This window comes from Hevea brasiliensis, chromosome 18, assembly GCF_030052815.1.
Source record: "Hevea brasiliensis isolate MT/VB/25A 57/8 chromosome 18, ASM3005281v1, whole genome shotgun sequence".
NCBI classification, from domain to species: Eukaryota; Viridiplantae; Streptophyta; class Magnoliopsida; order Malpighiales; family Euphorbiaceae; genus Hevea; species Hevea brasiliensis.
In genome coordinates, this window is record NC_079510.1 from 48,460,098 (window position 1) to 48,477,401 (window position 17,304).

At 35.1% G+C, this 17,304-nt stretch overlaps 3 protein-coding genes across 6 annotated transcripts; 1 reads left to right on the forward strand and 2 right to left on the reverse strand.

Moving 5' to 3' along the window:
* Positions 1-935: 935 nt before the first annotated feature.
* Positions 936-4,680, forward strand: LOC110673642 (glutamate receptor 2.9). The gene is made up of 5 exons (XM_058140431.1): positions 936-1,311; positions 1,417-2,699; positions 3,042-3,348; positions 3,445-3,836; positions 3,944-4,680. The coding sequence occupies exons 1-5, from the start codon at positions 981-983 to the stop codon at positions 4,493-4,495; spliced, it is 2,865 nt and encodes a 954-aa protein (XP_057996414.1). The 5' UTR covers positions 936-980; the 3' UTR covers positions 4,496-4,680.
* Positions 4,681-5,454: 774 nt separating this feature from the next.
* LOC110673604 (apoptosis inhibitor 5-like protein API5) lies at positions 5,455-13,403 on the reverse strand. 4 transcript variants are annotated; one of them, XM_058140432.1, is made up of 17 exons: positions 13,241-13,403; positions 12,951-13,108; positions 12,683-12,844; positions 12,300-12,399; positions 12,148-12,213; positions 10,846-10,940; positions 10,686-10,760; positions 10,432-10,581; positions 9,592-9,657; positions 9,435-9,500; positions 8,819-8,929; positions 8,500-8,589; positions 8,309-8,415; positions 6,734-6,848; positions 6,580-6,645; positions 6,383-6,486; positions 5,455-6,077 (listed from the first exon to the last, which is right to left on the reverse strand). In XM_058140432.1, the coding sequence occupies exons 2-17, from the start codon at positions 13,035-13,037 to the stop codon at positions 5,891-5,893; spliced, it is 1,647 nt and encodes a 548-aa protein (XP_057996415.1). In that variant the 5' UTR covers positions 13,038-13,108; positions 13,241-13,403; the 3' UTR covers positions 5,455-5,890. The 4 variants fall into 4 exon arrangements, with proteins under 4 accessions (XP_057996415.1, XP_057996416.1, XP_057996417.1 ...); XM_058140433.1 differs by having other exon boundaries at positions 12,951-13,159; XM_058140434.1 differs by having other exon boundaries at positions 13,199-13,402.
* Positions 13,404-14,059: 656 nt separating this feature from the next.
* LOC110673597 (uncharacterized) lies at positions 14,060-16,665 on the reverse strand. The gene is made up of 4 exons (XM_021836729.2): positions 16,155-16,665; positions 15,221-15,300; positions 15,083-15,141; positions 14,060-14,478 (listed from the first exon to the last, which is right to left on the reverse strand). The coding sequence occupies exons 1-4, from the start codon at positions 16,449-16,451 to the stop codon at positions 14,174-14,176; spliced, it is 741 nt and encodes a 246-aa protein (XP_021692421.2). The 5' UTR covers positions 16,452-16,665; the 3' UTR covers positions 14,060-14,173.
* Between the last annotated feature and the right edge of the window lie 639 nt (positions 16,666-17,304).

Consider the following 17,304-nt stretch of genomic DNA (forward strand, 5'->3'; position numbering starts at 1 on the left):
TCATTATTTTTTTTTACCCCCTTACATGTCCCTCATAACTGTTTCAATACAAGCTTCAGTCCAAAAAAAACCTAATTAATTTCTCAGCAAATTCATTTTCATAAATTAGAATTTAAAAATGAAAAAAATTAAATGTGATAATAAATTAATATTTTACAATCTTTTTTATTAAAACATATATTCCTATTCATATTCATATTTAATAAAATACATATGCAAATGCAGCCTATACAACAAATTCACTACTAAATTTTAGTTGTTTATGTAATTCTCCGTATGATGATTATAAATTTATCAATAACAAAACTTTAATTCAAAAATACTAAATGTGCTTTCAGCTTTAGCGTAAAATAATTTTTACTATTTGATTTTGACTCTAGAAATACATTAATATGGAAGAGATAAAATTGTTTCAAGTATCAATAGAATAAGAAATGCCCCTTCTTTCAAAGAGAGAGGATAAGTTATTTACATTTCGTTTGACAATAAAAGACAAATTAAAAACTAAGTAGTGGTATAATTCTAAAGATTTTTCAAGGGAGAAAAAAATGTCTTATACATTTTCTTTTTCTTCATTTATAAAAAATTAAAAATCCTTATATGATCACTTCTCTCAAAAATTATCTTTTTTCATATCATTTAATAAATTATAAGATTCATTCATTCGTTAAGAAATAATATATAAGATATTTAAAAAAAAATAATTAAATCTTGAATTTAAAAAAAATAACATTTTATACATTTAGGTTCGAAAGTCACGAGTCCTGCCACCTGCAATTTTTCGTCTTTAAAATAAGACATTGACTTTGTCCCAACAAGGACCAATTCTAAGGTGAGAAACTATTGACGCGTAGATTCTAGGAACGAACCGCGGCTCGTTGTTTTCCCACATATATAGTAGTACTGAATCTTGATAACCATATGGAAAATCTACAGCCATCTTCATATGTCAAAAAACACTGAATAATCTTCTTAGCATAATGGCCATGGTAATTTGCTTTCAAGTAAAAGATTATCGAGTTCCTCTCTCAATCAGTTCTCCCAAGTCAGTTTCAAAACTCTGGCATATTTTCCTTGTACTTATTACCTCCTTTTTCCTCTTCCGACCCTCCGAAGCCGAAGTCATCAATGGCAATTATAAACAGGTTACGAACATTGCTGCAATCCTTGATCTCAAATCAAGAATCGGGAAAGAAGAGAAAACTGCCATTGAAATAGCTGTTCTAAATTTCAACAATGGCTCAAAAGATCACAATATATCTCTTTACTTCCAAGTCCACCAAAGAAATCCCCTCCACGCTGCTCAAGCTGGTAACTATATGTTTTTATTGCATTTCATGCTAATTAGTATTACGCACTTCTACATCAATAGCCATTTGTGTTAATGGACTTAATGAAATGATATTTCCGTTACAGCTGAAAATTTTATTAAAGAGAAGGGAGTCAAGGCAATATTGGGCATGGAGAGATGGGAGGAGGCAGCTTTAGTTGCTGATATTGGAAGCCAAGCTCAAGTTCCCGTTCTTTCATTTGATGCACCTGCCATAACACCACCTTTAACACCATCTCGATGGCCTTTCCTGGTACGAATGGTTTACAATGATTCTGAACAAATGAGATGTATTGCAGAACTTACTCGCGCTTATAATTGGAGAAGGGTTGTAGCAATTTATGAAGATAATATTTATGGTGGTGATTCTGGGGAGCTGGCACTTCTATCTCAGGCTCTACAGGAGGTTGGTTCAGAGATCGAGCACCGCTTAGTTTTACCACCATTTGCTTTAATATCAGATCCGAAAGAGGCTGTTAAAGAGGAACTAACAAAGCTCCAAGAAATCAAATCGCGGGTTTTTATTGTTCTTCAGACATCATTTCCTTTGGTGACCCATTTGTTTAGAGAAGCTAAGAACATGGGGCTGGTGGGGAAAGACACAGTGTGGATCCTCACCGATACTGTTACTAGTTTACTGGACTCGTTTAACACCTCTGTTATTTACTCTATGGAAGGAGCTCTAGGAATTAAGAGTTACTATTCTGATAGTAGCAGTGCCTACAAAAGTTTCCATGCGAGGTTTCGGCAAATTTTCAGGTCAAAGTACCCAGAAGAAGATAACTTGGAGCCAGGATTTTATGCCCTGAGAGCATATGATAGCATTTCAACTATTATAAAGGCCATGGAGAAAATGTCCAGCAACAGTAGTAGTAGTCCAAATGAGTTCTTGAATAATATATTGTCAAGCAATTTCTCTGGTTTAAGTGGTCAGATACGTTTCAAAGCAGGCGAGTTAATGCATAGTCCTAAACTGGGGATTGTGAACGTGGTTGGAAAGAAATATAAGGAGATAGACTTCTGGTTGCCTAGGTACGGATTCTGGGAAAGTAATGAAGAAGGTGGAGGACATCAAAACGGTGGTGGGTCTCTGCAACTGCAAGGTCATGTGAATTGGCCTGGGAACCTAAAGCGGATTCCAAAAGGCTGGGCAATGCCTTCAAATACAAAACCCATGACTATTGGCGTTCCAGGGAGAACCTCGTTCCAGAGGTTTGTGAGAGTAGTGAATGAAAGTGAAAACCAATATGATGGTTTTTGCATTGAACTTTTCCATGAAGTGTTAAAGTTTTTGGATTATAATCTACCTTACAATTTTGTACCCTATAATGGCACTTACGACGATCTGGTGAATCACGTATATAACAAGGTATCTAGTAGTCTTTACCCATATTTGATATTGTGCATTTTTTTTTTTTTTTTTTGTTCAGCTTGGATAGGGGTTCGAACTCCATGCCTCACAACATTGGTGATGACTCATTATTTCTCGAAGGGGAATGGCATATATACTCTCATAGTCATCTCTGCATATGCTTGTGACACCTTCTCTTCAATACTATTCCTATAATTTGACTCGGCCATTCAAAGCATTGAAGCCAAATTTGATTTCTGTAGATTGTGGATTTTTGCTTTGTTTTGTTGTATTGATTCCTGGACATTTATCTGTTTCTGACTGATTATTGCTTGTCCTGTGCATAAAAATCAATTGAAGACTTTTGATGCCATCGTCGGTGACGTAACCATACTAGCTGACAGAATGGATAAAGTGGAATTCACCCAGCCATATACAGAATCAGGCTTGTCGATGATAGTTCCCGTCAAGTCTGAAGAGTCAGCATGGATGTTTACGAAGCCCTTCACTTGGCAAATGTGGGTGGTCACCGGTGCCATCTTGATCTACACGATGTTCATAGTTTGGTTCCTGGAGCACCAATCTAATCCTGATTTTAGAGGTCCATTGAAGAATCAAATTGGCGCTGCAGTTTTATTCACTTTCTCTTCTCTCTTTTTTGCTCACAGTAAGCACCAAAAATACTTCTCTGTCCTACGTCTACTTCATTAATTTCGTTCTTTGAACCATTTATAATATATACTCAATGGTTTCATTTTTTTAGGGGAGAAAGTTTACAGTAATCTCACTCGGGTGGTGTTGGTAGTGTGGTTATTTGTTGTGTTGATCTTAAACTCAAGCTACACTGCTAGCCTTACTTCAATGCTTACCATCCAACGGCTACGGCCAAATGTTACTGATATTGATTGGTTAAGAAGTAAAAACTTACCAATCGGTTGTGATGAAGATTCATTTGTAAGGGATTATTTGAAGAAAGTATTGAAGTTCAATAATATCAAGAATGTTACTAGCGAATACGATTACCCCAGTAAATTCCAGGGTAGACAAATATATGCTGCCTTTCTTGAACTCCCATATCAGAAAGTCTTCCTCAGCCATTACTGCAAGGAATATGTTCCAAACGCACCCACGTATAAATTTGGAGGATTAGGTTTTGTAAGTATTTGCTTTTTCCAGAACTCAATCAAGAAATTCAATTTCATTTTTCATGTCCCTACTGAGGTGATTAAACGAGAAATGCTTTTGATTCTCTATTGATTTAGGTGTTTCAGAAGGGCTCCCCAATGACAAGTGATTTTTCCAAAGCTATATTGAGGTTATCAGAAAATGGAGATTTGGTAAAATTGGAAAACAAGTGGTTTGCTTTCTCTCAGAAGTGTTCCAGCAGTGCGACTGACAATGAAACTGAAAGCTTAAGCCTAAAAAGTTTCTGGGGTCTCTTCGTAATATCTGGTGCAACTTCTACCATTTGTTTCCTATTATTTCTAGTTCACTTGCTGAATAAGTATTGGCGTTATCAAAAGGCAAATCAGGAAGGCAATGCAAAGAGTAGCGTTTGGAGGAAAACTGTTACTGTTGCAAGGTATATATATCATGGAGAAATTGGTATTCCAGGAAACTCTCCAAGTTTTTCTCCATCACCTAATTTCCATGAATGGATCTCTCCAAGGTGGGAATCTTCCACTCCCTGTGACATTCCGGAGAGTCTTCCAGCCTCCTCCTCTCCACATGAAATCGAAGCTGTGAATATTCTAAATTCTTCCGGAGTCTTCAGGCCACCTGATGATCACCAGCTGAGATCAATGCATAAGTAGAAATTTGAGCAACTAAGCCAGATGCTTTAACGAATCAGTGGACCGTGGAGACCAATTTCTGTATCACTAGACCAAAATTCATTCATCAATTTTATTATGTATGAATACAGAATTTATTGTGTACAATAGTTATTTTTACATTGATGTGCCCCCAAAATATAATATAGTTAATATTTATTCTTAAACCTAAGAATCTAAATTTTTTTACTCTTGATCAATTAAAAAAATTATACATAAAAATTATGAAATTCAATTCCTACAATAATTCCTTCGTTCAAACACAATCGAATTATCGAAGCTGAATTTTCTCTCTAGTCATATTGCAAACGAATTTAACGGATTGAAAACAAACTCGACACACATAGTCTAGGAAGAAGTACAAATCAAGTTAATCAACTTTGGAAAGCTTATGGTAGGTTCATAGACAAATGGGTTTAGCATCATTTTCGCTTAGGCTTGATACGTGGCCTTCTCTTAAATGCGAAGATTCAAATTCAAACCTCAAGAACTTTGATTTCAAATATGCTTCGTTTTTTGTTAAGATTGTTCCACATAGAATGTCATAAAATTCAGTAAAAGTTCCCTTTCATTCTTGTTCCACGTCTACTTTGAGTCAAACGATGGAATTGAAAAGCCAAAACCTATGGCATCCACTCGTATAGAAGTTCATGGGCAAGTTGGAAGATTTATTCGCATAACATCATAAGCGAAATCGACAACTCATAACGTCATTATAATATCGTGGCTAATATTCTTGCCTGTCAGACAGGTTCGATAACCACGCGTTTTCGCGTGAAGAAAAAAATATTGAACGAGCTTTCCCTTCCACAGGCAAGTTTTCACCTCTGAATCAGTAAAAGCAAGTGCCAGCCATCGAACCTTGGGTCCAGCCACAGTCTCAGAGATACCATAGAATTTAAGGATGATTACCCTCACACCGAAACAGAAGTCCATACAAGTTCTTAAAATTTAGCCTTTAACAGGCCTAATTCATATTTTACATATTTATAATAAGAACTAAATGACCATTGTTATCTGAAGTTGAAAATAGTCAACACATAAAATTACACACGATGCACATGGCAATAAACATGCAAATATAATTCGTTAGCCCAGCAGTTCAGCTTTGATTAGCTAATAAATTGGTTTCAGATTGGGAACCCAAGGCTCTAATCCCTAGCCAATCTACAGACTGACAGAAAAGCTCCACACAAATAGGATTGTTAGTGTTAGTCCACAATAAATCCGAAAATGTGTCAGTTCCCTCCATGTATGAAATCTCATTCCAACAGAAAAAGAATTTTCTTAATACACAATCGACTCCCGCTGTATTCCTCTGGTGCAAATCTGTTCTTCCAGATTATGGTTGTTCTCTTTGCACACATGCATTAAATTTTACCTATAGCCTCTTCCTCTTCCACGCCCACCCCACCCCCTACCCCTGCCTCTTGTACCGCCCCTCCCTCCATGAGATATACCTTCCAATGCCCTGTTCACCAGTTGGTTTTGTAAGCCACCAGCACCACGGCCCTTTTTCACCATGTTGCCAGACCCATTAACAGCAGTAGCAGGCCGTTTTGCTCTGCACAAAAAAGTACAAAGTAAAATAAGAATGGATCCATTAATAAATGCAATTGCATAACATGCAGAAATATCACCACAACAGTTGGTATGGGTCCATATTTTCTGAAAAACTCATTTTCATGCATCATAATGCTACTAATTGAACACAAACCAATTTGGTAAAAAGCTGGGCAGTTGATTATAAAACGAGACAAAAATAAATTCACATAATAATAATAATAATAATAATAATAATAATAATAATAATAATAATAAAAAGAAAACATGGATGTATATCATAGAAGTTGTGAGCATTTTTTGTACCCAGTTGCTGTGGTGGTGGAACGCACAGAAGGTTTTGTTGCTTCTTTCCAAGAGGGGTTGATGCTCTTATCTCCAATAAATGAAGGTGTCTTGGAATGCAAAGGCTGAAAATTGTGAAAATGATAAATATTAGTTCTGGTGATTCAAGAGTAGACATCCATGCAATTTTGAATCTCAAAAATTTTGTTCTTCATCACCTTTGTCATTGCCAAAATGTTATTGCAAGTTCGCAACCCAGTTGTAGTATTCTGTTTCTGAGTTTTCTGCACATTAAATGAGAAATATCCCCGTGAGACACATGTTATAAGAAACTCCAGAAGAAATAATTCCATCTCCTAATAATTAACTCACTATGTTATCCTTAGCCTCATCTGACTTTGCAGCTGCCATTGCTTTGTTGTGTTCAGCCATTCCCTGAGTTAATTTTTTCATGGTGGCCCTAGTTAGCTCTTCTACATTACTCAACCTGCATCATCAGAACAGAAATGAAAACTCAAAAGCCATATCTGAAAAGTAAAAAGGAATAAAAATGAAAAATAGAACCTCTAGCTGATTAAGTAATGGACCTGATGGATTACAATTAGAGATCAGCATAGAATGGTTAGAACATAGCCAAGAATCCTAAACTACCAAAAAATCTGCATTTTGTAGCCTTCGGCTTGACCTTATCTTTTATTCTTACAGAAAAAAATCGAAGCCTTTTGCACTGTGAAATAATCTCATAAAGCACTGCAGTGACCTTGCCACCTCCATTATAGGGACCAACAAAAGCACAGCAGAACAATTTGGGAAAGCTTTGCAACACACCTTATACCATCATTTAGACTGCCCCAGCAGCATACTAGGTAATAAAAGATACAAATTGACAAGGTTTGGTAGGGAAAAATAAGAATTGCTTTGACACAAGGTTTAGCCATATGGATTTCATTAAAGAAAGAGAAATAATCAATCAAGACATCACTCCCAATACATGAATTAAAACTTATGAGGAATACTTTAGTTTGAGAATGGCCACTGAATAATACAGCTTTAACTATTCCTTGATCCAACAACAGATTTCATCCACATATAGGCTCAATAGACAAAGAATCACCAAACAAACAACGTTTTTGGTAACCATAGAGAGTAATTAGAAATGATTTCAAATTCCATTGAATTTGACTAATAGACTCAATTCATAAACAGCTTTCCATTAAAAGAACTACACCTTGTGGTCATCCCCAGAAAAAAAGGGTACATGGGGCAAGGAAGAATGTTCTTCAGTATCATGATCAGAATTCTTACCTCCAGCAAAACCAAGAAAAGGATCACTTTTCTTAATTTCTCTATTTTAGTCAGCATCAGAGTAAAGAAGAATGCACCTATATCTGAAACTTAGAAATCCAAGTTATCCAAGGCAATAAGGTACTACTTCATCCAACAATCTTATAAGATTGCCCGCTTTAATGAGCTTCTACAGAAGTTATCATCTGAAATTGTTACTCCATGCAGTCAACAACCCTGTAGCTGCCATTTGTTTTGATAATGAATCTAATGAAATTCTGCCTCTTGACCACAGTGAACACTCTATTACTACCTGTGAATTAGATAAACCTTTTTTTTTTGTCTGATAGATAAACCTATTTACTCAAATCATTTTCCCAGAACATTTTATATGTGCAGTCATTAGATATGTCATTTCAATCATTTTTCTCTCCATAAATCTTTTTTTTTTTTTTTGAGCTTTTCTCCACAGCTTAGCCAATGGACAGAGTAGGGGCACACACAATTGATTTTAATGGGAACTAGTTCCTACTTAATCTAGATAACTCATAGTTGCCCAAATTAATCAAAATAACATTTTGTTCAAAAGCAAAGAAGAATAAGAATCATATTTTTAATAAAACAATTAATAAGAAAATACTTGAGAGATTACAAAAACACCACCTCTCCGTGAAATCCTTGTACAGCTCAGAGAAGTCCTCCCCAAGCCGATCTGATGGCTGGCCAGTAACAATCTTGTAACCACATAAGCTGTTTGTAGCATTGGGAGCCTTTATGAAAACATACATCAAATAAATATCAGTGTAGAGAACTATAAGAGTAAGGGGATAAAAGTAATTTAAAAAAAAAATTACCTTATGAGCTAAATGGTGAAATGCATATAACAAGCATTCAACATAAGTGAAGTTCATCTCTTCTCCAGTCTTCCTTCGAGGCATGTAATTCTGCAGGTAAAAAAGGTAAAAATATTGCAATAAGACAGTTTACGCCAACAACCAAGAAATTGCAAAGATATGTTTCTGTTATTTGTGAGAGATTTCTTTAACGCAACACAATTAAAAAAATCTGTGAACTGAAACCTGAGAGAATCGGTGAACTGAAACCGGAGAGAACACACTAAGACCATGGAAGAAGTATACGTTATCATTCCCAATAAAATAACACAACTAATACCTTTAATAGCTGAACAACAGAAGGAAGAATCTGGCGTGAATCCTGTGGCAGAGTGTAAGGTGAAATTTCTGCAAGTGCTTTGAGCAAATCAAGCTTTCGTTCCTCAGGAAGCTGGCAAGAAAAAAATTATTAGAATACATTCTTATTTTTTGCTATTTAGGCATATTTATCTAAGAACAAGTACTACAAATAATACAGAATGAAATCAAACGTTCAAAACAAAAAAGAACACAGAACTAGTGCAGGCTGGTTCCAGGTTACAAGTGGAAGTTCGGGTAACTGCAGTGGCTGGTCCCCCACAGTTCTGGTTTGATTTTGGTTCTGGTTCGATCCAAATTGAGGCAATCTAACAGTTGAAAATTTTTTTTGAATAAAAAAAGGTTTGAACTGGAAAGAACTGCCAGTTAAAAGTGGGAAGAGACCAGGACTGACGTCCAACAAGATGTATCACTCCAGTTCAAGCCCATGACCCACTGACCAGTTCCTATTTGGGTTTGTGCGGTTTTCATTCCGGGCCCAACCCAGACCATGGCTGGGTCTACACAGAATAACCATAGACAAGATCATAGTTCATAGATACATCAATATAATAAAGAAGAAAAAAGTATCGCATTACCTTATCAAAAACAGGTATAATGAGCTTGTTCAAATAGTTCAAAAACTTGCTGCCTGATGCACCCCGCTGTGTTTAAGAATCAAGAAGGTCAGGCTATAAATTTCGAGAAAGATTATACCATATACAAAATTTTTCAACAAATCTGAACAATCCTTACCAGAAAAAATGGAAGTGCCATATAAAGGCATGATATCAGCCTGTCAATATGCTCTCCATCTGAAACCTGCATTGTTATAATCAATTAAATCACGTCAAAAGGAATCAACAAGAGGTCATCACTACAGTTTCAGAACATGATTAATAAAAATTCATAAAAAGAATATGATCCTTAACCAAAATAAAATATAGAAGAAGAACACCTGTTCAAGTAAACAAAATGAATATTGAGTACCTCTTTATAAGATAAACCTCCTATACTTCCCCAAGATGAATTTCAATTTTGCATCAATAACCCCCCCAAGCCAAGTGCACATTATGGTCTTTATTGGCATTTTAAATAGTTTATATATAGAGAAGTTACATCTACAAGCTCAAAACGGCCACTAAATTAGCCATATCAGGATAATCATAAATGTGCCAAAAAAACTCCTTTTTTTCTGCTTTTAGTTTACTAAACTCATCAGCTAACCAATTAAAAAGGCAAGATAACAATACACCTTTTGCCATGCTAGCTAAAAGCTACAAAGTGCATAATTGAGAAGCAACTTATCCAGATATGAGCTACCCCCACCCATACTCATAGAATTAGAAACATAAACACCTCCAAATTCTTTTGTAAAGGGAAAACATAATCAAATATGAATCTTTGTGAAGAATGCAAACTACTTAAAGACACATCTGAGAATCAAGTATAGGTCATCAAAACGAAACCATTTCAATAAAAAAAAAAATGCAATTTTCTCTTTTATTGTTCATAAACACATTGAACAATTCAATAGATAGGAAGATAAAAAATTCCAAATTTACCATAACTATATGCAGCAAAAGAAGCACTCACATTGAATTGTGCATCTAAATCGGCCTGTCCCTCAATAATTTCAATAAGTTCTTTCATCCGTTCTGGAGGAGCTTTGTCTCCAAATATGCTCAAACTTCTTAAGAAGTCCATAAACATTCTGAATTCTGCTGCAGTTACATCTTCTAAGCCCTGCAAAGGACCAAATCAAATTATTAATGGATCTTCTACGGATAGAATACTAGATTTGAATTCTAGGCACGTCAAATATAAAGAATTAAAATGGATGAATCTACCTTTTTAATCAAATCAGTTATATGCCGTTCCATTTCCTCTTGCGGCCTTAAAAGTTCAGCCTTGAGAGGGAAAACCTGAAATTGCAATCATTAATCATCAATTATCATGAAAAGTGGGACCAAAAACAATTAAAAGCATCATCTGAGGTAATCTTCTAACCTTGTCTTTAATAAAGCCTAAAACTTTCTCACGGACATCTTCTGGACCTTGTTCATCAGTAGTCCCAATGTGCTTAAATAAGGCAGTTAAAGAGGCTGCATACCAGGAAGATTAAATAACTTTGAGATAAAACCACAAAAGGTGAACCAACAACAGGTATATTAAATAATACACTAGTGATTATGGAAGTCAAATAATTTTATGCAATTCTAATTTTAATATAACACTGCACAGAGAATTGCTGCTTAACAGATGCACCAATTAATACCAACATGGAGTGTATTCTTTTAGTTGATATTTCAATGATCCCCTCTTCGAGCAGTTTTAAACCACATTTCTATCAAAACTTTTCCCTCTCTGTGAAAACAATTACTTCATTTTTTTTTTTTGTTAGGAACTTAGTATAGTCAAATTCTTTTAACATAAATGAGTTTAGGATTGAACAGTTAAAGAGCAACAGCAATGGCACTAATGTTAGGTTTGGACGAGGCAATTCACCCTTGACCTGGTCTACATATTTGTGGTAAGACTGAAATAATGATAATACCTCATATGGGCAATGCAAGGTAATAAAAGGGCAAAGAGTAAGGTTTAGAACATAAAATTTAAACTGGTATAGGAGAAGCATGAAATTATGAAAAGGCACATTCGATATGTACTGCTCGAAAACAGAAAACAGCATATGTCAATAAAGGTTTAGGTCCTACCCTATTGCCATCAATCAAGTACATACTAGATGGGTTCTTGAAATTGTTTGATCATGAAGCATCATGTAACTTCAACTACATAAGCTACTCAATATAGATTTTTTTTTTTTTTCTACCATCCCACTAGGACAAGAACCTTACTTCCACATCAAAATCATAGAGCTATAAAATCTTCAATAGATTTACACAGTAATTCCACTGTCTTCTCAATATTCTGTAATATCTTGATTGCATTACAATCCCACACATGAGCTTAAATATAATGTATTCAATAAGAATCAGGAATATGCCTACTGTTAAAATGTTATTTTGAATAAACAATAAACAAATAAGCTGGAAAATTAAAAACCAGGTCTATGCCAAACAAAGAAAATACCTATGTTTTTCTCGGTATATCTTTATCAAATATAATTATTGCATAATCATAAACTAAACAAAGAATTCCAGTACTGGTATATGTTAATTCCAGAAGTTTAAATCTTCAAATGTAGAAGAGCTTTACCTTACAGTTCAAAGATAGAGTATCCGTAACTTTATGCCTCACTATATAATACACATTCAAATAATTTCACCAACTTAGTGTTAAGCAAATCACCTTTTACATCCTGCCTCAGCAAAGACATAAGGGCCTTATGCACAGCATCCCGCTCCACAATTTCCTCTGAAACCCTCAAGAAATGTCAAACATTATAAATTTAGAACAAACAAATAAAAGTTCTCAAAAGGAACAAGGCAAATCCAATTTACCAGCTACAAGGAGCTGCACAAGAATATCGATGATTTTGGAAAGATACTCTGGTGTATCCTTGCAGAATAGCGGCAGGCCCCTAATTGCTTGCACCCGGACCTGCAGGAATTATGAAACTTAAGTCCCATTAAAAATAAATGCAGAAATTGCCAAAAAAAAAAAGGATAATCCACATCTCCAGCCACATATTCCCCTCACAATAAATACAGGCCACTAACTAATAGGTTCAAACCCTAAACCTACTTATTGTTAATTGATTAAAATTACCATAACCAAGCATCAATAGAAAGAGAGCCTCTTTGCTGAGCAGCCATATACGACAACTGTATAAATACAATAGATAATTCATAAATAAAAGTCTGTTTACTTATAAAATACATACCCCAAGCTCTTCTTCCTCGATCAAATCAAGATGGGCATCGACTGCCTGGCTGGAGAGGTCAGGGAAGAACTTGAAGAACCTCGGGATGAGCTGAGCCGCCAATTGCTTCGCCTTTACACTCGTCTTAGTTGCATCGATAATTCCCTGGTAATCCTTCACATTCTGCAAATTACAACCCAAAAATAAATAAATAGAGAAAGAAAGAAATCAATTTAATCAAACAACAACGAAAAAACATATGTCCTAAAAGTGAGAGAAGCAGGGGAACCTGAGACTTGTCCTTGGACTCATTGAGTCTCTCGCCGAACTCGTAGAGCTTCTCGATGTGCTTGGCGTCCTCAGTGGAGTCACTCATTTGGGGATACTTTTAATAATAATAATAATTATTATTATTATTATTATTATTATTATTCTCCCTATAAAGAGCTGAGAAAGATGAAATTGAAGAAGTTATTTGAGCAGCATTTGGATTGGAATCTGGAGGAAGCAAGAGTAGAGATGGTGAACAGTGAATACAATAAAATTTGACAGCTTGAGATTGGAGAGCAGATGACGTACGAGCTTCTTTTCACTTAGATGTGTGCAGAGCTCATCGTGCGAGATTTGAAATTTAAGAAGAGTGCAGACTGCACAGCGAGAGCTTTTGTAAAGGAAACATAAATCAGAGAGAGAGAGAGAGCTAAAATGAGGGTTTGATTGCGCAAAGAATTAAAGACAGGGAGGGCTCCGTTCTCGTCGGGGTCCGCTAGTGTTATCCTTAACTCATTATGCCTTGGAACGGCGTCGTTTTCCCAACCATCGTTGAAACGAGCCGTTTCGTCTGCCCATTCTAAATTCAATTATTAAAATATTATACACTTTGATTAAAATTTTATATAACCAACCATCTCATTTTCACCATCTTGTATCTCATGCATTATGTGTCAAATTTCCAAAATTAAATGGTTCTTTTATTTTTTGAAAAAATGACTTGGAGAATTAAAATAATATGATAACATTCAAGTTCTGAAAACATTTGTTCCAAACCAAAAAATATATACCAAAAGTCATAATTAGTGAATTTTGATCATTAAATCCTCAATATATATATATACATCTTCTCAAAATAATAAATAATTTTGAATAAAATTACTTTTACAAAGTAACCAATAGAAGTGGACGAAAGTTGTACATTTTAGTGCTGACAGTAATAACATAGGAAATTAGCTTGTCAATGTAAACAGAGTTCACAAACTCATGAGCTGCACTGCATGGATGCTTTCCTCTGAGACTTTTTTTTTGTCTTCTTTCACTTGCGCATTTGCAATTATTAGATGCATTCAATAATCGAATCTTCAAACAGGGAACAATTTGCAAAAGCAACTAACTATATCCCTGTAGAAAAAGATGTGCGTCAGCTTTTCCCAATAAAAATTTCAACATTCTCAATACATCAAATCATTCTCCTTTATAGTCCCAATTCTATTTAGCCATAATTAATTAGATCAGAAATCACAGAATGGGCATATCCAGTGCTCGCAAGACATCCTTGAATTCAAAATCACGCGTTTCTTTGTTGAACCGTTCAACCAGCTTGTACCTCCCATCATTCAAATAAAAAGATTGAGCAGTCTCTAAAAGCCACTTTGCCTCTTCATCGGCGAGCTTGCTGGTAAAAACAATATCTCCCCGGATAAGGACCAAATCCTTGGTTTCTGCAAATTCAGTATAAAAAGAGGCGGTGAAGTAGGGTGCTGCCTGAGTTCCTCTTGCCTTGTAATCTTCAAGTCCAGTGAAAAGCATGTGTGGCATCTGTACTGCAAGAAAGTTTCAGAGAAACATGTAGCAAATAAGCAAATACAACAAGACAAAACATATTTTCATCTTCCTTACTGCAACAAGCTTAGGAAATAAAAGGATTTTGAAATGGTGAACAGGTAGAGGATTGATGTAATTCACTAATGTGGAACAACTTGAGAAGGGTTGTTCACCCAAAATAATGAAGAATTCACCAAGCACTTGGCTCGCATTATTATATACAACTACACAAACAAGATAATCAAAATTTTCTAGTGACTTGTGTGAGAACAAATCTGCCAATGCAATCAGTTGATAAATTGTCATAGTAAAAAATAAGTGCATCAGCAATTCTGCGGCATTTCTTCATTAATTCTTGGAACGGTTTTGCATAACTGTGCAATAGAACTCGAAATCCTAACAGATAGCAAATATAGGGATACATGATCGTGCAATGGCAATGAAAATGCATGGCTTAAGATATGTTAATCCACCAATAAGATCAATCATGAAGAGAAGTTTGCTTGACACAAATAAATCAAATATCAAAAAGAGAAACATTGTAATTATTAGATATCACAGCATGCATGCTAACCACTACTAATCAGAAGTCAGAAACCTAACCTTGAGCAAATATCGTTGAATAACCACTTCCTCTCCACAGAGGAATAACAAAATACCGGCTGCAAAGATAGAAGTAGGAATAGTAAAGATAGGGCAAGAGGACATGTCTACAACATGAACACTATGCAATACAATTACCAATCTGCTGCTCTTTGCACCAACAAATGATAAAGATTGGCTGTCACAGACGCACCAATATGACCTCTTCCCAAGTGATACTGACATAAGAGAAGTTCAAACACAAATATTCAATAAAACAAAAGTCACCATATATAATCATCTTAGACTTTCATATCAATAATATTGCTTCAGACACTGAAGTGAATCTGATAATATCTTTTCTGATTACAAGGAAAAAATTATCTGATACACCAACATAGATACTCGCTCAAATCAAGATCCTTCCAAATACACAAATATGATAACTAAGAAATAGTAATACCACATGAAAACATACTAAAGTAAAGCATGTGAAAGACACACTTAGTTGCAAAACAAGGAATTCGAGTACATTAAGGAATTAATGATTAAATATAAACAGACAGGAGAAAAGGTAGAAGAGATCACAAATAGATGCTTTGGACAAATCTGATTTTGTACAATTTTAAAGCTCAGGAAAAATACTATAATTGTATTACATACCTTAGAACATTACAGTTATACATCCTAGTTATATTAAGCAAAATTTTGGTTTATTAACAAATTCACATTTCAACCAAGTTGAAAAAATGATTACAAATAGAAGTTCTTCCACACACACACAAAGCAATGGACTGAAAACCATCTCCACAACTAGATTTGCAGCATATCAAGATTAATAGAACACAAGGAATTCAAAACAAGATTAATAGAAGACAAGGAATGCAAAACATCAATCTGAGAGAGAGACACTAATTACATTCAGTCAAACAATAGATTTCAATCAGACTACAAGCAAAACACTCTTGAAAAATCAATCTATGATTCAAAATTCAACACATTTATATTTGCTATTCTCTGCCTAATGTTGATGCTAAACCACAATCCATAAATAATATACAATCAGAAAAGATTGAAGAATTGGATACATTACGTCATCCCAAATGGAAGCGAGGTCCTCAGGGTACTTGTCCTTGGCCCGTTCAATATCCATTATCGAATCAAGCGGCTTTGGCTGCAGCGGAGTGAACCCAGTGGCAAACCTTGAGGTTCTAACAAAACCAAGCGAACCCCATTTGAGGAAGCGACCTGGAATGGTGGGTTCTTGTTGCCGGAGGGTTTGGAGAGTCGAGTTCACAGAGCGGGTAGTTAAATTTCGCTGTTTTAATGAAGTAATGGGGACAATTGAGAACGATAAGGTTCTTGAGAGTCTTGATGATAAGCGTTGCATATTGTAACGTTAAGCTTATCAAAGAGGGATAAAGTTCAGTTATTAACAATTAAAAGGTAGCTAAATTCAGAATGGCTTCACTAGTTCATTCAAGAATTTCATCAAACAGCATAGGCGCAGCGAGGAATGAGTACAAGTCGAGGGAGCCAGAACTAAGGGTTCAACTGGACTGTTCAAAAGCTTAAAGGAAAACGCATCGTTTTGTGAATGGAGATATTTAAATTTTGGATTAAGTCCAACTCCAGGAGAAAAGAAAAAGACTTGTCCATAGCATCGCTTAGAAGCCCAAGAATATAAATGATTTAAAATTTATTAATAAATATATTTAATTTCATCAAAAATAATATATTATTTGAGTGAAAATTCATTGATCTCCCTTAATTTTTTAATGAATATATTACTTACAATCTCCTCTTTATGAAATTATTTATATTATTGAATCATTAAAAAAAATAAAAACAATTAATTGCAAATGATAATAAGAAATATATCGGAGAGATATTAAGAACAATTAACAATTTTATTTTCTTGTGTACTTGTGGTTTTTGGTGACATTTTTGCCATTCCCCAAGTTAAAATGTCAGAGAAAAGCAGTTCTGAGGTGATCAGTTGGCAGTTGCTATTGTCTTCTTCAATGGTTGTACTTGTGTAGCCTTTTACATTATTTTATCCATTATTTTGACATTTGAGTGCTTTATTTTGTTTTATCTCGGCTTGAGCTTGGCATCCCAGGCCATTTAACATATGTCACAAGCAAGAGGTCACTCTATTAACTCATCAACCGGAGTGGGTGGGCACTGAGAATTAACTTTTTGGCAATGTTTGTGCTGCTGAGTCGCGTGTTACTTTAACT

Excerpts from the sequence above, each read along its gene's own strand:
- LOC110673597 (XM_021836729.2), bottom strand. The coding sequence starts at position 16,451 with ATGCAACGCTTATCATCAAGACTCTCAAGAACCTTATCGTTCTCAATT. Across the intron at positions 15,301-16,154 it reads TCGCTTCCATTTGGGATGAC|TATCACTTGGGAAGAGGTCA; the intron begins GTAATGTATCCA and ends CTCTTATGTCAG. Across the intron at positions 15,142-15,220 it reads GTGCAAAGAGCAGCAGATTG|CCGGTATTTTGTTATTCCTC; the intron begins GTAATTGTATTG and ends CTATCTTTGCAG.
- LOC110673604 (XM_058140432.1), bottom strand. The coding sequence starts at position 13,037 with ATGAGTGACTCCACTGAGGACGCCAAGCACATCGAGAAGCTCTACGAG. Across the intron at positions 12,845-12,950 it reads AGTCCAAGGACAAGTCTCAG|AATGTGAAGGATTACCAGGG; the intron begins GTTCCCCTGCTT and ends TGTAATTTGCAG. Across the intron at positions 12,400-12,682 it reads TCGAGGAAGAAGAGCTTGGG|GTCCGGGTGCAAGCAATTAG; the intron begins GTATGTATTTTA and ends TAATTCCTGCAG.
- LOC110673642 (XM_058140431.1), top strand. The coding sequence starts at position 981 with ATGGCCATGGTAATTTGCTTTCAAGTAAAAGATTATCGAGTTCCTCTC. Across the intron at positions 2,700-3,041 it reads TGAATCACGTATATAACAAG|ACTTTTGATGCCATCGTCGG; the intron begins GTATCTAGTAGT and ends AATCAATTGAAG. Across the intron at positions 3,349-3,444 it reads TTCTCTCTTTTTTGCTCACA|GGGAGAAAGTTTACAGTAAT; the intron begins GTAAGCACCAAA and ends TCATTTTTTTAG.